At 39.5% G+C, this 22868-nt stretch overlaps 1 protein-coding gene across 3 annotated transcripts in view; it reads right to left on the bottom strand.

Annotated features, from left to right (window-relative positions):
• LOC136858644 (SURP and G-patch domain-containing protein 1) overlaps positions 1-22868 on the bottom strand; it is a 292627-nt gene that overhangs the window by 37086 nt on the left and 232673 nt on the right. For all 3 annotated transcript variants that reach the window (XM_067138354.2, XM_067138353.2, XM_067138355.2), the window contains 2 exons: positions 18757-19005; positions 3202-3362 (listed from right to left, as the gene is read on the bottom strand). In XM_067138354.2, coding sequence (XP_066994455.2) covers positions 3202-3362; positions 18757-19005 — 410 coding nt within the window. The remainder of the gene's footprint in view (positions 1-3201; positions 3363-18756; positions 19006-22868) is intronic.

Here is a 22868-nt window from a genome sequence, read left to right on the forward strand (position 1 = left end):
CCTGGGACCGCTACGGTAGCTGTGAAGGCCCTTCAGGAACTCTGAAAAGTGGTGGCAAAAGGGGCTCTGGTTAAGAGGCAGCAGGTCGTTATGCTACTTAGGTTCCAGAACGGGTTAAAAAAAAAAAAAAAAAAGTAAATAAGTAAATAAATGCAATGTAAATATTAATCTTATACCAGTTGTATAGTATCATTTGAAGTAATTCCACATACTGTATATCAGTTGACTATATTTGTAAGTAGTACAGGAGATATTATAAGTAGAATTTTGTAAACAATATAAATTTATTAAGGATGAGCTGTGTGTTTAATAGAAAACATTGTTAGTGTAAATTGTACAATATTGTATTATAGGAAAATTTTCTTCTCTTGTTAATTTAATATTTAGTGCTTGACAATGTATTTTAGTGTACCATTTGCCACCGAGGTAGACACCTCATTTGGAAATAAAGAGATTTTGATTTGAAGGAGACCACGAGTTCAAATCAAGACATCTACCATAAAATAACATTTTTCTTCTGCCGAAATTTAGTATGGATAATCAGGCTTCAAATGTATCTTATGTATTTAAATTGCCTAAAGATATTACGTGAAATGATCTAGTTACAGCCATTTGTGCCATTTTGGGAAGAAAAAATTTTAAAATGTATTATTCTTATTATTATTGTACTATTTTCAAGTAATGACTATCAGTTTGTGTACCATGTGGGTTTATGCAAGTACTATCTATATATATATATATATATATTTTTTTTTGCAAGTTGCTTTATGTCGCACTGACACAGATAGGTTTTATGGCGATGATGGCACAGAAAAGGACTAGGAGTGCCTTTTCTAGATCTACAAATGCCATGTACGTGGGCTTGTCCTTCTTGATTCGATCCTCTAAGATCAGACGTTAAGTCAGGATTGCTTCACGTGTTCTACATTTCTTCTGAAGCCAAACTGATCTTCTCCCAACTCAGCTACAACTTGTTTTTCCATTCTTCTGTAAATAATACATGTTAAAATTTTGCAGGCATGAGATACTAAACTAATGGTGTGGTAGTTTTCACACCTGTCAGCACCGGCTTTCTTGGGAATAGGTATAACAACATTCTGCCGAAAATCGGATGGGACTTCTCCTGTTTCATACATCTTGCACACTAAATGGAATAACCTTGCCATGCAGGTTTTCTCCTAAGGCAGTCAGTAATTCAGAGGGAATGTCATCAATTCCAGGTGCCTTGTTCCTATTTAGGTCACTCACAGGTGTGTCAAATTCTGAACTCAAAATTGGGTCTCCCATTTCATCAGCATCAACAGCCTCGTCATGTTCCAGAACCAAATTATCTACATCTTTACTTTGATACAACTGTTGGATATGCTCCTGCCATCTTTCTGCTTTTTTGTCTTTCCCTAGAAGTGGCTTTCCATCTGAGCTCTTAATATTCATACACCTTGATTTCCTTTCTCCAAAGGTTTCCTTGATTTTCCTGTATGCAGCATCTACCTTTCCCAGGACCATACAGCCTTCAACATCCTTGCACTTCTCCTTCAGCCATTCTGCCTTAGCTACCTTGCACTTTCTAGCCACTAGATTCTTTAATCGCCTGTATTCTTTTCTGTCCTCTTCATTTCTAGCATTCTTGTATTTTCGTCGTTCATCAATCAGGTCTAGTATCTCCTGAGTTATCCACTGAATCTTAGTTGATCTTTTCTTCCTTCCTAACATTTCTTCAGCAGCCCTACTGACTTCATTTTCCATGACTATCCACTCTTCCTCTATAGTGTTTCGTTCAGCCTTTTCATTCAGTCCTTGTACAACATGTTCCTTAAAACAATCCCTCACATTCTTTTCTTTCAACTTGTCTAGATCCCATCTTTTTGCATTCTTTCCTTTCTTCAATTTCTTCAACTTCAGATGGCATTTCATGACCAACAAGTTGTGGTCAGAGTCCATGTCTGCTCCTGGGAAAGTTTTGCAATCCAACACCTAGTTTCTGAATCTCTGCCCTTCCAGTGTCTGCAGGTCTCGTCCATGTATACAGCTGTCGTTTGTGGTGTTTGAACCAAGTATTGGCAAGGACTAAATTATGATCAGTGCAGAATTCAACCAGCCGACTTCCTCTTTCGTTCCTTTGTCCCAATCCAAATTCTCCTACTGTATTACCTTCTCTTCCTTGGCCTACCACAGCATTCCAGAGTCCCATCACAATTAGATTCTCGTCACCTTTGACATATTGTATTAAATCTTCTATCTCCTCATATATTCTTTCGAGTTCCTCATCATCCGCTGAACCAGTAGGCATATAGACCTGCACTATTGTGGTGGGCATTGGTTTGGTGTCTATCTTGACGACAATAATTCTTTCACTATGCTGGTCGTAGTAGCTTATCCGCTGCCCTATTTTCTTATTGATTATTAAACCAACTCCTGCATTTCCCCTGTTTGATTTTGTGTTCGTAATTCAGTAGTCGCCTGACCAAAAATCCTGTTCTTCCTGCCAACGTACTTTACTTATACCAACTACATCTAATTTTAGCCTATCCATCTCCTTTTTCAGATTCTCTAACCTACCGCAACGATTCAAACTTCTAACATTCCATGCTCTGACTCGCAGAATGTCAGTATCCATCTTCCTGATGATCGCCCCCTCTCGTGTAGTCCCCACCCGGAGATCCGAATGGGGGACTAGTTTACCTCCGGAATATTTTACCCGGGAGGAAGCCATCATCAGTACATCATACAGAGAGAGCTGCATGTCCTCGGGAGGTAGTTACGGCTGTAGTTTCCCACTGCTTTCAGCTGTGTAGCAGTATCAACACAGCTAAGCCATGTTGAGTATTATTACAAGGCCGTATCAGTCAATCATCTAGACTACCGCCCTTGCAACTACCGAAAGGCTGCTACCCCTCTTTCGATGAACGATTCGTTAGTCTGGTCTCTCAACAGATACCCATCCGATATGGTTGCACCTGCGGCTCGGCTATTTGCTTCCTTGGGACACGCAAGCCTCCCCACCACGGCAAGGTCACATGGTCACGTTTGAATACAAGACTCAAAAGGTAAATAACCTGCATGTTCGTATAAGTACTCTAAATAGTAAAGCAGTAAAGCTTGTCCAGAAATTAACATAGTGATTGTGTGTACAGGTGAGTAAATGACCGTTTCATTATCCACAGATATAAAATTACTAAGTTTCAGAAACAGCTTACTTACTTATTCACAGGTTCTGTAATACCCAGTCCATCTGAGCCAAGTCCTTGTCCTTCAGTCCATCCTAACTTTTGAAGCATTTGAAATCCAATGTTGTCCTGTTTCAATTTAAATTCTTTGTAATCAGAAAGATCTGGTTCACGACCTTCCTTAAGGGCACTGTACTGTAAAGGAAAAATGGTGATTATTATATGGGTCTCTTACACAATGTAGGGGAAAATTTCACACTGTTCTACAGTTCTCTACAATTTTTATTTTTATGTGGCAGACAGCCTAGTAACATCTAGCGCGGTGATGAGGTGAAGTGAAGAATAAAACTGTAAATCTAAATAATATCCTATAATTTAAAATGAGCATGAACTATGTTGATCACCATGGTACAATCAATGTTAAGAAAAGAGCACCATGCCATTAGCAAGAAACTTACATTTCTGTAATGAATACGAATCAAATATCGCTGAAATACAAGAAATCTCTTTAGGGATAGCTATCCTTGTTACAGGACATCAAAATGCAAAGTGGCAGTTCTTGCATATGGTTATGCTTACACAAAGCAAATACTGTTGATTAAGATGTTATTAATGTTATTTTAAATGGCAAAATGACAGGATTATTAGCCAATGTTCAATGAACAAAATGCAAGATTAGCTTCTTATAAGTCCTAATGGGTTCATCAATATAAAAGAACAGGGAGAGCTACAGTGAAAAGTAAGGCGACTTATGGGAGAGGCAACTTTTGCTGATGGGAGAAATTATCTCACCACGTCAGAAAATAAAAAGTGCTTCTGTTCCTGCCTTGAATTAGTGTGATCCGACTGGTTTTGCAGGACAGTACTGCCCACAGACTATGATTCTGATATGGTGATTTTCCTGAAGGATGGGCATGTGAGAAACAGAGAAATGGGCTTCATCGACATGTAACCTTAACAAGCAACCTACAAGACTTTGCCTTCTGGGTAATTCTTAACCCATTAACGTCCATGTGAAGACACCAAGACTTTTCGGTTAAAAAAGAAACTATTTGATATTTCATGTCTGTCATTGTGAATATATATTAAGGTAACTTTTCTTTCAATCATTATGAAGTAAGAAGCTATTTAGATATCTCAGCATTTAAAATTATAAGGAAATTTTTTTTCTTAGCCTGTCATCATCATTATCATCATCATCATCATTTCCCTTTATCCAGCTGTAGCCGGTTAGGGGCAAATATGGTTCCTCTCCACCTTCTTCGGTGTTTCCACCACTCCTCCTCCAACACTGTGTCCCAGTCCAGGTTTCTTTCTATAATAATGCGTTGGATTGAGCCCTTCCATCTCAATCATGGTCGTCCATGGCCTCTCCTTCCTTGCATTTGCATTTCCATCACCTTTTTGGCATTCTTTCATCACTCATTCGCTCGCCCAAACCATCTTAGTCGGCTCTTCGGTATTCTATCATTCATTTTTTCCACTACAATTTCTTCCTGGATTTTCTCATTCCTTATTTTGTCTCTTCTACTCTTTTGTATCATACTCCTCAAGAACTTAATTTCGGCTGACTGTATTAGACTCTCATCCTTCTTTTTCATTGTGCAAGTTTCTCCTCCGTAAGTTGTTATGGATACGTAATAAATCTTGTACATAGTTTCCTTTGCTTCCATTGGCAAATCTTTGTCCCATAACATGTTTCTTACACTATGATAGAAACAGCTTCCAGCTTGAATCCTCTTACTAATCTCAGCATCCCGCCGAGCATTCTCCATTAATTCACTCCCCAGATATTTGAATGTCTCCACCACTTCCAGGGGCTTGTCTGCAAGTCTAATCTGACCTTTCCCTTGTTTCTCCCCTCTAGTCATAAAGGGAGTTTTACACTTTTTTACACCTATTTTCAATCCACATTCTTCAATCTTCCCATTCACCACATACAACTGTTCTTGAACCTTCATGTCCTCTTCTCCCCAAATTACAATATCATCTGCAAATAACATGATGTTCATTTCTCTTCCTCCATATGTTGCTTTTGCTGATCTCATGATGTCATCCATTACTATTGTAAACAAGATTGGTGATAGAACATGTCCCTGTCTTAGCCCACTAATGATTTTGAACCAACTTGTCCAACCAACCTGTGTTTGCATGCAACTACAACATTCCTTGTACATTGCCATGATCATTTTTATTAATCCCTGTCCAATTCCTTTTTGCACCAGACTGTCCCAAACTTTAGTCCTGGAGACAATGTCATATGCCTTTTCAATGTCAATGAATGTCATCACCATATCTTGGCCTGTAATGAAGTAAAATAATTATTCCTTAAAATAGAATAGTATATACATTTCCCACCTTTCAATACTTAATAAGTATGTTTCGGTTGTTATTTGACCTTCTTCCACTTTGAATGTATTATGTTATGCTGAAATTTGACATTGGAAGAGAGAGTATGCTGTATCCTATTGTATATGGTAGCATTTGTTGTTCTGCAGACAATTAATTTTTTCTTTCTTAAAGTCAGGTAGACAGACGTGCAAGGTGAAGTATTTTCTTGTTTGCTGCTACTGGATTAAGAGTTTACTATTGCATTACTTAGGAAATGAAATGGCGTATGACTTTTAGTGCTGGTAGTGTCCGAGGACATGTTTGGCTCGCTAGGTGCAGGTCTTCTGATTTGACGCCGATACGCGAGCTGCGCATCTTGATGAGGATGAAATGATGATGAAGATGACATATACACCCAGTCCCCGTACCAGTAGGATTAACCAATGATGGTTAAAATTCCCGACCCTGCTGGGAATTGTACCCGGGACCCCTGTGACCAAAGGCTAGCACGCTAACCATTTAGCCATGCAGCCAGTTAAGGTGACAGGGAGGTACAGAACTAGTTATCAATCTTCAGACAGATTATCTCTTACAGGATTCATAAAAATGCTGTGTATTTATTTTGTTGTATATTTTCCTCTCACATTACAGTTAGAAATGTATGGTTTGATATAAACAACTAGGAGGAATGTTTTATTTTGAAGAGGAATGATGACAAAGACAGGGAAAAGCTACCATAATGAAACCTAGAGCAAAGAAATCCTCAAGAGAATTTCACACTGGCATAGCTTTGTGTTTGGAGTACAGCTGTAATAGTTTTGAATGAACAATGTGAATGTAATTTACAATTTTGTATGTTGCCAAGTTAACCCTTTCAGTCATAATGTCCTAGATACAGGACGATTGATTTCCGTTCATCATAATCATCTTTGAAAAGCTATAGTCTCTTGCCCTACCAGTATACTGTTCCTTAAACAACAACCTCTATCGATTGTTTATTATGCCCTCTGTAAGTATGAAATGTATACAGAAACAATGAATCAAATATGCCATGACATCAAATATATCGATTATACAAAACCACCTTTCTTTGAAACATGTTTGTATACTTAAAATAGCTACAGAAAAGATCATTTTTTGGGGCTCAAATAGGCTTTATATTTTCAAGACACATTGTTAGAAACTATGAATCAGTATAATGGTCAGCTGCAGATGTTTTTAAAATATCGTGCTAGATCTAGGACAGGCTTTCTATTAGCTACAGAAAAGGAGATAATTTTTTTGGGGATCAAACAGGCTTTATATTTTCAAGACACATTGTTAGAAACTATGAATCAGTATAATGGTCAGCTGCAGATATTTTTAAAATATCGTGCAAGATCTAGGACAGCATGACTGACAGTAGGCATTATTACATATAACCTCAACAAAGAAAATACCGGTTTATGCACAAAGTAATGTGTATATTGTAGTTGTTATAGTCTGCAAGCATGGATAGTGAGTATTGCTGGTCTGAGAACAAGGATGATCCTGCAGTTAGACCAGGAAAAAAAAAAGAGAGCTATATGCTGATGAAATCGTCGAATTACTTGAAAATGGAGATGTATCTGATATTGAGAACTTATGTGATGCTGAAGGAGATGAGCTACAGCATTTTGAAGAACCTGAAGGTAAGATAGAGATATTAGATAAATCAGCATAACTAAGGTTCATCATGATGTAATTAAACTTTATTGATATCAATTTCTAATGCATTTTTATCTTTTTTTTTTTTTTTAATGGAATTGTAGATATTTCCCTGACTGACGGAAAATCCTGACCTTCTCGTAGATGGTTCCCTCCTCCGTAACTTGGAAGAAAATGACATCCAAGAATGTGTCTTGCCTCTGATTTGGTGAATATCATTGTCGTGAGCAGATGAGAATGGAAATGGGGACAAGTATTGCTTTAGTTGCAGTGTTACATGAAAGTGAGCCTCAGCTTTTGAACACGAGCATGACAGCTAAGGAATTCCAAAGGAACTATTTTGAAGTACAATATCTCACAGACAAAAAAGGATATAGCATGGATTCCTGATGCAATGTTTCAGACACCACCACTCCAGAACTTTCACATTGAATGTTCAAGTACCACAAAGATTCAAGCGCCCAGCATATTTTTTGAGCAATATTTCCATCCAGAGCTCTTAAATGTTATGGTTTATTGTACTATATTGTATGCATTTCAAAACAATGTTGCAAACTTTCAACCAACTACAGTAGAAGAAATGAACACTTTCCTTGGAATTCATCTTCTTATGGGTATCATGGGTTATCCCAGGGTAAGAATGTATTGGGAAGAGAAGTTTCGAATCCCTCTTATTGCTGACAATATGACAGTAAACAGATTTTTCAAGCTACGCAATAATGTTCATGTGGTGAACACACCAGAGAAGGATCCACACACAACTGACAGGTTCTGGAAAGTCAGACCAATCTACAATGCTCTAACGGAAAGGTGTCAGAAACTTCAGCTGGAAGAAAATCTTAGCGTTGATGAACAGATGGTTCCATTCAAAGGTCAGCTGAATGTAAAGCAGTTTATTCACAATAAGCCTACAAAGAGGGGTGTGAAGATTTTTGTTTTGTGTGATGAAAGTGGTCTCGTGTACGATTTTCTGATATACAAAGGTTCTACTACGGAACTCAAGTGTCAGTATGTACAGTCTGGCTTAGGGCCAGCAGTTGTGATGCAGCTATCAGAATGTATCACCGCTTCATATTTCAAACTCTATTTTGACAATTTCTTTAGCTCTTACTGGTTGTTCCAATGGCTCTCCCAGAAGAACATATATGCTATAGGAACAATACGTGTTGACAGATTCTGCAAGCCACTATTTGAATCTGATGGAGATATAAGGAAGCATCAAACTCGTGGATTCATTCAAGAAGTAGTCAGCGAAGATGGCATAGTCCTTACAAAATTGTTTGACAATTCTTGTCATAATTGGTTCCAATTTTGTTGGTGCAGGTAACAAGGTTGTTTGTAAAAAGTGGGAGAAAAAGAAAAGTCAGTATGTTGAAGTGCAAAGGCTACAAGCAGTGAAAATGTACAACCCCAGTATGGGTGGTGTGGATAAATTCAACTTTTTGGTTGCCATCTACCGCTCTTTGATCCGTTCAAGAGAATGGACCATGAGATTGTTTACTCATGCTTTGGACATAGCCATAACTAATTCTTGGTTGGAGTATCGGAAAGAAGCCAGAAATATTGGAGAAGCAGAAAATCAGATCATAGACCTGATTCGAACAGAATGTAGGTGAAGCAATGATTCTTGCGAATAAGAGTGTTCCCAAGAAACGAGGACGTCCTTCAACAGAGCAGACCAGCCCTGATGTTCACCCTAAGAGGACTGTGTTACATCCCATCAGTGAGATGCGTTTTGATGGCAGAAATCACTTACCTCTCAGTACAGTGATCAAACCAGTCAATCAAAATGTAAAAATTCTCTAAAGGTAAAACATACATATCTTGTTCAAAATGTAAAGTTCATTTATGCTTATCAAGGGAAAAAGAACTGTTTTGCGAATTTCCACACAAAATAGGACGTAAAAACGAAAACTGTAGCAGTTTATTTAGGCATTATGTAACTAGATTGTAGCCTAGAGTGTTTTGTTTTCATTTTTTTTCCAATTTCTAATTTTATTCTAATTATCAATGACGTATTTGTGAAAGAAAGCGCCTGGTATAGTTTTAATTTAGGCTAATACAATTTCGACCAACACTCTGGCTGGTGATGATAGTCACAGTGTCCTATACATATGACACACTAGATATAGGATTCTAGTTATTGTATGTAATTGTTTTTTGGTACAAATGTTAATAAACATAAGTGTAGATCATCTTCAAAGTTTAAACCAGGCATCTTCTCCATCATATCTTTCGAAACTTGTCATTCCGATGTAGCTTTGGTGTACCTTATCCAACCCATAATGAAATTAGTGCGAACGACGACATGGGAATATACCCACAACCTACATAACCGCGAGGCAAATATCTTACCATCCACCCCTGGATGAGGCAAGCATAATAATAATAATAATAATTGTACCGGGCGGTACACCTCTACTCTGTTTATTTAAAAGTTGCGCCAGTTGAAACTCCTCTTCTGGAGGAAGGTTGAACTTTATCTACTCTATTAATTCTCTACTTTCTCAGAAGATGTCACCACGTGGAAAATTTTGAGTTTTTGAACTGTGTCACTTTTGATGTGTTTTTGTTCAGCTTGAAGTAAGAAGTGTGAACTTTCTCTTCTAGAGGACACTACTGAAGATCAACAATAGTGCAACCTAGTGCGGAGTCAAAGAACTATTTTGTTGAAGAAATTTTTATTTCAAATGTTTGTTCTTTGCTAAATTTCTTTCTGTTATTGTTTAAGTTGGCTGTATACCCCTCTCTTTCCCCTTGTTTTGCATGTAGCCAATCCCGAATTTCTTAAATTAATTTCTATCCAATCTGGTGTATCTTCCCCCAGCTTGTATCTGTTGCGGGGTCCTATCCAATAAAAATTTTGTGGGAGGGTGTTTTCTTTCCCCTAATGCCTAGAATCTTCCGCGAGAGGATATAAACTGCTGATTTTGGGGTCTCCGGGCCACTTCTGTTCCATCTCTCAGTGTATTAAGTACATAGCAGGAGGCGGGAAGCGCCTCTTTCTTCTTCAGCCGTTCAACACCAGGTAATGGCCTATTAATAACTTCTTTTCTTGCTAGGTCGGCAGTTTAACTCTCGCGGGGGGGGGTTCGAAGCGTTTTCCATCATGTAACCTTTTCCTAACATGTAACTACTCTTTTCTCGTGTAAAGCTACATAATGGGATAGAGAGTGCTAACCCTCTCGAGCTCCCACTCACATTTGTTTTGAGGTGAACTTATTTTCTCAAACTATTCTTCGTTTATGTAATGTAAAGTGTTCTTCTCTAAGTCACCTCTGTAGTATGGGATTAGCCCTTGCGTTAGCGGCCCAGAGCCAGATTAGGTTTTAAAAACAAAGTGTATTAGGAGTGCAAATTCGCCTCCTCTCAAATTGTTATTTTAGAGGGCATGTAATCAACCTTCTTTTCATGTAATAGACCTCCGTAGGTTGGGTATTTTACCCCTGTGAATACGTCCTTAGAGGACAGCTTGAAGGTAGAGTTTGGTGTGGCCTTGTGATAGGCTTACAATTTTGAGAGCGGATCGCTCTTTGAAATTTGTTTCTGTATGCCTCGTGCAGGCTTTATGTGTAATGTTTGGAGCCAGTGCTCCTGGGCATGAATGGGGTTTTCTGCCCCTTGGCTAAAATTTTTGTTGGAGTAAGGCGGGGCTGATTGCCCAAGAGTTATGAAGGAAGGGCACTGAGCCCGAATCCAGTAATATTGTACCTACATTTTTGCTACTCTGTACCTGTTATGATTGTTATCTCTTGTTTTTGAAAAGAAAATATAACCTAGTTAAACTTTAAATTAATTTTACATTGCACGTTAATTTCGTAGCCTGAAACCCATTCACACCCGCACCTTCTTTCACCTCTACCTACCACGGATATCTCCGTAACAAGTGGTAGCAGAGCGTGGTTGAATGGGTCTCAATTTAGCCCCTTTTGACGGCTAAAAACTGTTTTGATCCGAACTCTAACCATTTTCTCAGTTGCTGGAAATTTTTTGAGGTTGTTCTAAATTTTTCCGTCATCATGCCCGGCCCTCGCGATGTTCTCCTCCTTAACTATTTGCGCAAAGAGGAGTTGATCTACGAATTAACTATTAGAAACGTGCAATCTGGAGGCACGGTTGCTATCGACACTAACAAACTTAGAGAGTCCCTTGATTTGCCCATTTCCATCCCCAATTTGGGAGAGAAAGAAATTGACGACTCTCTTTCCACGATCGTCGAGAATATTTCTGGGCTAGCATCTGTAGTTAGTTTTTTTGATGAAAATGATCCGTCTCCTAATCAAATTAAGCGTGTGCAAGGCAGATTATATCACTTTTCAAATAGAGTTAATGATCTGTTGTCTCTGAAGGTGAATGACGTTCAGAGGAAGCAAGCTAATACGCTCCTTGAAACTATCTCTGAATTGTCTAGTAAAGTCACTCAATTGTTAACTGGGGAAGTTCCTCCCAAATCTGATCAACCCACCATAGTGAATGCAGGTAGTGAGGAAGCGCCTCCCAAGGGAGAAGTTAATAGGATAACCGTTGCTGCTCAAACTATCTCTGCCCCATTGGACAACGAGTCTGAACGCCGTGCATCGTTGGGTAACATCCGTTCTGAATTAACTTCGTTGCCATTGAAACCTTTACCTACTATGTCACCCGGGTTTAGTAGCTTGCCTCATCCATTGGCAATGTTGCTAAGAGGTATCTCTAAGTTTTCTGTCAACACCACCAGTGAAGTTATTTCATTTTTAAGATTTTTAGTTGAATTTCAGGATCACGCCCTTGTGTTTTCTCTTTCCCCTTGTCAGATTTTGCAAATTATCTATCCGTATGCTATTGGTGTTCTCTCAGATAAAATAGTAAGAGCCATTGCTGAACAGTCATCTATTGAAGATTTTCACGCACACTTGCTTGCAAATTTCATTCCTGCCCGCGCGAGGTCGTCTCTGATTCAGAAATACTATTATCGAGTACAGAGGTTGGATGAAAACTTGGCTGATTTCATACAGGACATTAAGTTTTACACGAGAGTGTTTGCCCTTCATTTTCCTGAAGATCAGATTGTACAGGCTATTGTAGAGGGAATTTCACCTCCCTATAGGTCATATTTGTGTTTCGCGGCGTGCCCGCAAACTTTCTCTGAACTTGAAGCATTGGCCGTTTCAGCGGAAGGAGTTAGATACGCCGATTCTTTGCGTGTCGCGAAAGAACCCCCGCCTTCCTTTAGTAACACTCGGCCTCCACCTCGCCGACCAGTCAATCCCCGTAAATGTTATGCTTGCGGGTCGCCTGACCATCTGCGCGACAAGTGTCCACTGATCAAGTCAAGTGGGACAAGGAATGGAGCCGGGTCATCACAAGGCTGTTTTAAGTGCGGGGCCTTCTCACATATCGCCAAGAATTGCCCAAACTCAAATAGCACCCCCTCCTGCTCAACTTCTGGTGCAAATTCCAGCTATGCTAATAATAAAAAGTGACTAGTGGCTTCGGCTGAGTCGACTAATCCATCTTCCCGAGACTCAGCCCCTAGTAAACAGGTTGTAAATGCAGAGAACGATCAGCCTTCAAATTCATCTTTTGAATGCCCTAAAGAATGTCTTAGGATTGCGGCGGATACCCCCGCACCTGTTCCTTTTCTTAAGATTGAGTTAAATAACGAGCCTATAACAGCTCTCTTAGATTCAGGCAGTGTTTGTTCGATTATTTCGGCTGAATGGTATTCTAAATTGAAATCTGTTTGTAAACTACCTGACCATGTCTCAGCTCTTATTCAATATGTTTCGGCTAATTCATCTCCATTAGAAATTCTAGGTTCCGTACTGGTCAAAATTCGTATTTTTAAATTTACATGGAAAATCAAACTGTTTGTGGCTAAGCACTTGTCTTGCCCCATCATATTGGGAGCGGACTTCATTTCTCACACTGGTCTTGTGCTCGATCTCCAGAGTAGGTCGTGCACATTCAAATTTGCGTCCAATTGTAGAATTCCCTTGTTAAAGTGTAATTCTGTATCATGTTCATCTATTTCGCCTACCCAGGATGAGATGTTGTTAGACCTTAGACATCTACCTGAGGAGCAGGCTGATAGTATTCGGAAACTGTGTCAGTCGTTTCCCGAGGTGTTCTCTGATACTCTTGGTGTTACTGACCTTATTGAATACAAAATTGAGGTCACGGATTCGATTCCTGTCCGTTTTCCACCTTATAGGCTATCTCCACCTAAAATGAAGGCTCTAAAAGAAATCATCGATCAGATGTTGAAGGATGGTATTATTAGGCCCTCTAAGTCAGCGTATTCTTCGCTTATTTTTCTAGTCCCGAAACCCCAAGGAGGCTTCAGGCCTGTCATTGATTACAGGGCTCTCAATCGGAAGGTGGTGTTGCAATCTGTGCCCCTTCCCGACCTTCATTCTTGCTTTTCATGGTTTCGTAAGGCCAAGTTCTTCACCATCTTGGACTTGAATCAGGCCTATAATCAAATTCCCCTTGCCGAAGAGTCTAAACATCTTACAGCGTTTGCCACGGACTGGAACTTATACGAATACAACCGCGTGCCTTTCGGGCTCCCCACGGGGGCAGCTGTGCTCACTAGGCTACTAGATAGGGTCTTTTCCGACATCAAATTTGAGTACTTATATCACTACTTGGATGATGTCGTCGTATTTTCCGAGACTTTTGAAGAACATCTAGATCATCTGCGAGAAGTTCTGAATCGCCTTCGTAAGGCTGGGTTAACGGTCAAGTTGTCCAAGGTTGCCTTTGCTAAGCCCTCTATGTCATTCCTAGGGCATATTGTGTCACCCGATGGGGTAGCTGTCGATCATTCTAGAACACAGGCCATCCGTGATTTTAAACCTCCTAAGGATATCAAAGGTATCGCTAGATTCATTGGTATGGTGAATTTCTTCAGGAAGTTTATTCCTAACTTCGCTAATAGAGCGGCGCCCTTAAACCTTCTTCGTAGGAAAGGCATCAAATTCGAGTGGGGACCTTCTCAACAAGCCGCTTTCGAAGATCTTAAATTAGCTCTCTGTAATGCCCCTGTACTTGCTATGCCTGATTTCTCGAAGAAATTCATCGTCCAAACGGACGCGTCGTCGTCAGGTGTAGCTGCAGTCCTTCTTCAAGAGACTGAACTAGGGAGGCGTCCCATCGCCTATGCATCTAGGACTCTATCGGCTCAAGAAGCCAAGTATTCCATCTATGAGCTCGAAGGGTTGGCAGTCTTATTCGCCTTAGAAAAGTTCCGTCTCTATCTGGAACATGTCAAATTCGACCTGGAGACAGATAACCAAGCCTTAAGCTGGGTCTTAGGTAGACCGCGTCGTACTGGTCGTATAGCCCGTTGGGCCATCCGTATTTCCGCCTTCCAATTCGATGTCAGGCATATCAGAGGTACCGAAAATGTTGTGGCTGATGGACTCAGCCGTATGTTTTCAAACGAGGTCGAGACCCATGAACCGGTCGACAGTTCATCACCTTCCGAGTCCATACTATCCGAGGTTAATGCCATCCTAACCGATGCTCCCATGCTCTTTAGGGATATCGAGAAATACCAACGTGAAGATCCTACGCTGGCTCCGATAATGGAAACCCTTTCTTCTGGGGAACATGCTGTCCCTTATGTTCTGAGGAATGGTGTTCTATGTTGCCCTTCGAGGCATGATAAGTTGATGAAAGTTGTTGTTCCAGCGGTTCTTGTACCTATGATCTTCAAATACTATCATGAGACCCCATTGGGGGGGCATCTTGGAATCTTTAAAACTCGTGAAAAGATTCGTGAAATGTTCATATGGAAAGGTATGGACGGTGAAATTCGGGAACTTGTAAAAGCTTGTAAATCTTGTTTGATCAGTAAACCCACCATGTCCACTAAAGTAGGCCTTTTGTCTTCTCATCAAGCGTCGCGCCCCATGGAACGCCTGTATATTGATTATGTGGGACCCTTCCCCCAATCAAAGGGTAATGCCAACAAGTTCATCTTTGTGTGCGTAGATGGTTTTACAAGATTTTCCTGGTTATTTCCGACTAAGCTGGCTACCGCTCAGTCAACTATTACTTGCCTAAATTCTATTTTCGCTTCTTTTGGTCCGTGCCAATACATTGTATCTGATAATGCTAAGGCTTTTACATCTAATTTATTTCGTAAATTCTGTTTTGACTTGTCCATCTCTCATGTAACTACTTCCGCTTATTACCCTCAACCATCTCTGGCTGAACGGGTTAACCGTAATCTCAGGTCCGCACTGATTGCCTATCATCATGAAGATCATTCTAGGTGGGACACGTCCCTGCATTGGTTAGCTTTTGCTTTGAATTCGGCGGTCCATGAATCACACAAATTTACTCCAGCTTCTTTGATGTTCAAGTTTGTTCCCAACTCGCCGCTCTCTAACCTCTGGTCTTTGAATGACATTCTACCCGAGACAATAGATCCGGATAACATTAAAGATCTTTGGAAGAAGGCTAAAGCCAATCTTAAAGTGTCTCATGAAAAGGTTAGGGAAAGGTATGATCGTGGACGGAGACCCACCACTTTGAAGGTAGGTGACCAGGTTATGGTCAAAAATTTTGTTCCCGCGGGCAAGCTTGCCCCCAGATTTCATGGGCCTTGTATCATTCTCGATTTTCTTACGCCGGTTACCTTATTGCTAAGTAATCCAGCCACCGAGAGGATATTTAGAGTTCACCTGTCCCAGGTGAAACCGGTGTAATTTCTGTGTTAACTTGCTTCATATTATTTTGAAAGGATATGAAGGTTATATTTTTTTTGAGTTTCACTTTTAAGGCATTCTGCCCCTTCTGTAATATTTTGGTTTTAGATGTAAGCCTTGTGTAAAACCTGCCCCGACCCGTTAAACTGCCATCCTGTTCTTGCCACGGCCATTACCACGCTCCCGTCTCCTGCTCCACCTTACACTGTGGCTTCATAATAGTAAATGCCATGGATATCTACACGCCGCTGGCCCCTCAACCTCTCCACAAGCCTGTACCCTCAAAGAAGATGATAGTCCAACACAATTCTGCCGCATAGCTTTAATGTTTCAGCGCCCCCGCAGCCGCGCAGCGCCGTGCAGCGACTGGGGAGGGGGATGGGCCCCCTCCTCTCCAGCGAGGACGACATGTGCACGGCGAGCCGGAGCTCTCCTCCCGGCCAAGGCTGATGTGCGGCGCACGACCTGCTACATGCCCGCAGCCTGTATCTGTTCACCGCGGGCGCGGCGTACTTCAACACCTCTGCTCCCCTCATAGTGCGGGCGAGCGGTATCTCAGGGTACTTGAGGGGTCCGAGCGGCCTCCTTTGGACGCAAGCTGCAACGGCCGGTCTGGCCATCCGACTCAATCTACATCAACTACATGGACAGTCACCATAAGCAATAACTACACTTGGGAATTCAACAACAATATTTGGTGGACATTGCAAAATTTTTCTTCACCTTTAAGTATTAAAAGTTTATCTTCAGAAATTCAACTTCTACAAACAGAAAGACTTTACTTCACCTGCAACAACAAATTGTGAAACTGAATCACACAACATTCTGAAAATCTTGTAATCTATTTTCATATTCAACTTATAACTTGGAACTTGTTTCAAACTGATTTCATGTGTCACCCCTGGAGGAACTTTTGGGGGGGGAGGTCTGTACCGGGCGGTACACCTCTACTCTGTTTATTTAAAAGTTGCGCCAGTTGAAACTCCTCTTCTGGAGGAAGGTTGAACTTATCTACTCTATTAATTCTCTACTTTCTCAGAAGATGTCACCACGTGGAAAATTTTGAGTTTTTGAACTGTGTCACTTTTGATGTGTTTTTGTTCAGCTTGAAGTAAGAAGTGTGAACTTTCTCTTCTAGAGGACACTACTGAAGATCAACAATAGTGCAACCTAGTGCGGAGTCAAAGAACTATTTTGTTGAAGAAATTTTTATTTCAAATGTTTGTTCTTTGCTAAATTTCTTTCTGTTATTGTTTAAGTTGGCTGTATACCCCTCTCTTTCCCCTTGTTTTGCATGTAGCCAATCCCGAATTTCTTAAATTAATTTCTATCCAATCTGGTGTATCTTCCCCCAGGTTGTATCTGTTGCGGGGTCCTATCCAATAAAAATTTTGTGGGAGGGTGTTTTCTTTCCCCTAATGCCTAGAATCTTCCGCGAGAGGATATAAACTGCTGATTTTGGGGTCTCCGGGCCACTTCTGTTCCATCTCTCAGTGTATTAAGTACATAGCAGGAGGCGGGAAGCGCCTCTTTCTTCTTCAGCCGTTCAACACCAGGTAATGGCCTATTAATAACTTCTTTTCTTGCTAGGTCGGCAGTTTAACTCTCGCGGGGGGGGGTTCGAAGCGTTTTCCATCATGTAACCTTTTCCTAACATGTAACTACTCTTTTCTCGTGTAAAGCTACATAATGGGATAGAGAGTGCTAACCCTCTCGAGCTCCCACTCACATTTGTTTTGAGGTGAACTTATTTTCTCAAACTATTCTTCGTTTATGTAATGTAAAGTGTTCTTCTCTAAGTCACCTCTGTAGTATGGGATTAGCCCTTGCGTTAGCGGCCCAGAGCCAGATTAGGTTTTAAAAACAAAGTGTATTAGGAGTGCAAATTCGCCTCCTCTCAAATTGTTATTTTAGAGGGCATGTAATCAACCTTCTTTTCATGTAATAGACCTCCGTAGGTTGGGTATTTTACCCCTGTGAATACGTCCTTAGAGGACAGCTTGAAGGTAGAGTTTGGTGTGGCCTTGTGATAGGCTTACAATTTTGAGAGCGGATCGCTCTTTGAAATTTGTTTCTGTATGCCTCGTGCAGGCTTTATGTGTAATGTTTGGAGCCAGTGCTCCTGGGCATGAATGGGGTTTTCTGCCCCTTGGCTAAAATTTTTGTTGGAGTAAGGCGGGGCTGATTGCCCAAGAGTTATGAAGGAAGGGCACTGAGCCCGAATCCAGTAATATTGTACCTACATTTTTGCTACTCTGTACCTGTTATGATTGTTATCTCTTGTTTTTGAAAAGAAAATATAACCTAGTTAAACTTTAAATTAATTTTACATTGCACGTTAATTTCGTAGCCTGAAACCCATTCACACCCGCACCTTCTTTCACCTCTACCTACCACGGATATCTCCGTAACAATAATAATAATAATAATAATAATAATAATAATAATAATAATAATAATAATAATAATAATAATAATAATAATTAATATTAGGCCTTGCACCAGCATGTTGCATTGAACTCCGCATATAACAGAGAAAGCAGACCTTTGAAAATGCCACACGTAGTTTTTAGTGAACATTTGGAAACTTCAAACCCCACTGGATACGCTACAAGCCTGGAAATTTTCTCTTATTTATCTATAGCTAATAATTAACACAGTGAAGTATTATGATCAGAGTGAAGATTAAAATTATGTAACAGGAAATGTTAACAAAGATCTCTGATTCAACATTTATCATTGGAACTCTACTGTATCATCAGATATAATATTAGAATGAAAATCAAACCGTGATGTAGTACTATGATGACAAATTGTAATATGCTGTACATAAATGATTGAAAGAAAAAAAACTCTCTTGTTTTCCACCTTACCTTCTCCATAAATCTCTCCAACTCATCAGGTGGCAGAAAGTCACCAATATGATGCTTCCCTTCAGCTTTCTTGGTAAGTTCATCAGCCCAGAGCTGAGTGGCTTTCATCTCTTCCAAACGTAAACGATGCTCCCACGTTCCACCATCTGTTTCTTCATCACTGTCATATTCATACTTGAACTTCCCTGCCCTCTGCAATCTTTCTAACTCCTGACGCTTACGCATCATATCTTGATATAATAAATGTATCTGAAATTAAAAAGATGAATAAATTACACTGAAACCTTCATCATTGTATACTTTTAATTTGATATAACCTTGTATGGTACATGAAACGCTAGAAACCTTGAATATTCATGTGCTTTTTTTTTTGTTACTAAACATATACTGTATACAAAAAATTTCAAACATTGTAATGTGGAACAGTCAAATATTTTCATGCGATACACATAACTGAGCAAGCTGACCACATGATTTGGGTAAAGTAGCTGTGAGCTTGAATGAGATAAACAGCAAATTAGAACCTCACTGTTGATAACGCTAAAGAGGGTCTACTGGGGTTTACCATTTACACATCCAGCTGGACTGTAATTAAGGCTATGATTGCTTCCTTTCCAGTAATATTCCATCACCACTGTGTTGGTGTGACATAAAACAAATACAGTAGTAGAAAAGATACATCTTCATTATAGACTGTTATGTTTTTCATCACTTAGCCTGCAAAGCCTCTGTGCATATATAAGTGTGTCCACAATCTGCAATTTGCAGCTAGCTCTGTGGCTTCGGTTGGTTCCACACCTCTTATCTTCAAATCATAAAAAACCATCATCTTGGTCTTCTTCTATTTCTCTTAACCTTTGTGGTTGAGTCCATTATTCTCTAGGGTTACCTATATGACCTCTATTTGCCTCCCATGACCCCACCACCAAAAGTGGGTTAGCATACAGCCCGGCCCATCGAGTTTATTCCGAGTCCAGCCAGTTTTCACACCCGTACAGTAAAGTCAGTCTTAAAACACGCCAATGTAAAGATAATTTCTACTGAGACCTCACATCTTTCTTAACGAATGCCTATAACTGCAACAGTGAACTCGCTACATTAGCAATCCATTCGTTCCATTTTCATATTTCCTATCCTACATTCAATCCTCTCAACTATCTTCCCTACTGTCAACATTTTTGGCTTGGAAATGTTAATTTTCATATTATGCTTGCTGCACCTCTCTTGAAGCACCAAACTATTAGACTTCAGGCTTTCAACAGTCTCCCATAAATACCAAATCATTGCATAGGCCAAACAGCTTACTAAATATCTTTTAACCAAGAACTCATTCTGCCATCAATTCTGTCACTTGATAGTCATTTTATAAATGCTGACTACCTGTAATAACCTACCAATAATTCCATAATCATTCCATACAGATAGCATCTTTCTCTTGGTCATATGCCTTTTGTAGATCCATCAAATTAAAGCGTAACTGCCTATTCCTCTTGCAGAATTTTTTTAAATTACCTGACGCATACTGAAAATCAGGTCTTGATAGCCTGTGTTCTGAAACGACATAAGTTTTCATCCAACTTACTCTCCACCACTGATCCCACCCTCCTTTCCAAATTACTTGCAAACGCCTTCCCTAGTATATTTATCAATGAAATACCTTGACAGCTGTTGCAAACCTTTGTTCCCTTGGTTATAGATGTTATGGTTATTTGTTTTGCAACTATACAATTTTTACCTGAGGTACTACTGAACAACATGTTCTACCTATGTTAATTTATTCTGAATATAAGTTTTTTAATTAGTATTTTACACTTATGCAATCATATTTTTAGTCCCTGAAGATGTTGATCATAATTTATATATTTAAATATTAATTTTCATTTATACTGCGCTTGCTGCAAACATATACGTTAGATCACAAATATTTGCCAGGCAACTATCCCTTGATGCCAAGAGGGTTAGTACAACCTTGAAGATATTTGCGGAATTTGTATTAACACCAATAATCCCATAATCACTCAGCACAGGTAACATCTTCCCCCTGGTACCCTTGTCATATGCCTTTTGTAGATCTATGAAACATCCTCCTTTCCACTAGCATACTCACCAACTTTACAAAACAAGAAATAGGAGAAATCAGGAGATACAATTAGTCAACTGCTTATTCTACATGTCTTGCACAATACTGGCATAATATGGTATATATTAGAACATTTATTGTATCAAAATCCAACTGTTGCTATACAAGGCTACAAGGCTAAAAATTACACATCTCTATTCCCCCACAGGAAGTATGCGAGTGAGATGATCGGTCTCTGATAGGCCTTCTGAAAGTAGTATAAACTCATGTTCCACACATCATGCAGTTCAGTTATATGCCATTACTTAGCAAATGAATAGATTAATATATTGCATCACTTGTAAGCACGATTATGCGGAGCGCAATGTTATGTCATTAGTTGCTATCTTTGAAATTCTGTCACTAAATTACTGAAAACAGACTCCAAATTTAGTGACTAGTCTCTAGAATTGACTAGACTGATGTGAACGAGCACGAACATAGCACGCGAGAACGAGAGATTGACAATCGATACATGCGTCGCAATATACAGGTTTCAATAAACATTGCACATTCGTGCACATTTCTTGTATTAATAAACATCGATAGTGTTGTCCGAGGACAAGTTTGGCTCGCCAGGTGCAAGTCTTTCGAATTGACTCCCGTAGGCGACCTGCGCATCGTGCTGACGAAGAGGACACATACACCCAGACCCAGTGCTAGCGAAATTAACCAATTAAGGTTAAAATTCCCGACCTTCACTTTATAAGTGAACTTGTGGTTAGTATCACCCATGTGCTATCCCATAGCTGAAAATCTGTTATATTTCAGGGCGTTAACGTGCTATAAGTATTTTGTATGGAAGTTCCTACCTGTTTGACCGACATAAAATGCGTTATAATTATTACAATAGGGAACATGCATGATCCGACATTTTAATTAATTAAAAATCTGCTAATCTGATTCAAAATTTCATGCAGGATTCAAAAATGTGATCAGAATGTACAAATAATAACTCCAAACATGATAAAAATCTAAATTAAAGTGCGAAAATGTCACGTCACACAAGTACGCGATCTCATTGGTCAGACATCGTACAGGTTGACTGAATTAGCAGACGAAATAACACATAGTGTGCTGTGAGAAGCAGGATACACTTGGCGTATTTCTACTTTATGTTAGTGTCTGGTTTGGTTAAATTCGAAGTCTATACATTGGACAATAATCTGGGTGGTATATTTTCGACTTAAAATGAATCCTCCGCAGACAGTGAGGCAGAAAACTTATAAATGGTGTATAGTTCCGATGAGCAATAGCACATCGCATACCATCCCAAACAAATTGTTTATAAATGTTCCAAAGACGCTAAAACTAGGGAGAAATGGATTTTGGTGAGCCGGAGAAATGCTGGTGATATATCGGAAATGTCTACAGTTTATTTTTTTAAGGATCATTTTAACGTAAGTTGAATTTGTTTCAATTTTCAATCACTTCTCCATGTCAGCTGTTCTAGTGGTAACACTTCGAATTTTAATGTAGGATGTTTTAGTTAAATGCTTCATTTACATCTTGGAATATGAAAGTAATAAACAGTGCATTAATTAATGCTGATTATTAAACTATTCTCCAAACCTAACCTATGTTTTGGGTGATCCATGTCTAGGTAATAAACCAAAGGGGTTATGAACCATACTGAAAGCTTTAATTATACCGATTTATCTTGGCATGCGACAGTTATTTATGTCTTTATTGAAGACCTCACATTTGTAAAGAAATTTAGGCTATAGCTAAATACTCTATAATATAACAAAAAATAGGCGTGTACGTCATGAAAGAAAACGTGAATTTAACAAATATATATCTCTACACAAAACCAATGCTTGTGTGTTGGGGTCTTATAAGTTAACATTGTTCAATTATAATAATTATCATAATATTAGTGAAATAAATAACATAATTGCACACAGGTGAAAATAGTGATGTTGGTGTTTAAAATATTATCCAACTTAGCCTAAGTTTTAGGGTATCTCTACACCTGGGCCATACAAGCAAC

This window comes from Anabrus simplex, chromosome 1, assembly GCF_040414725.1.
Source record: "Anabrus simplex isolate iqAnaSimp1 chromosome 1, ASM4041472v1, whole genome shotgun sequence".
Taxonomy (NCBI): domain Eukaryota; kingdom Metazoa; phylum Arthropoda; class Insecta; order Orthoptera; family Tettigoniidae; genus Anabrus; species Anabrus simplex.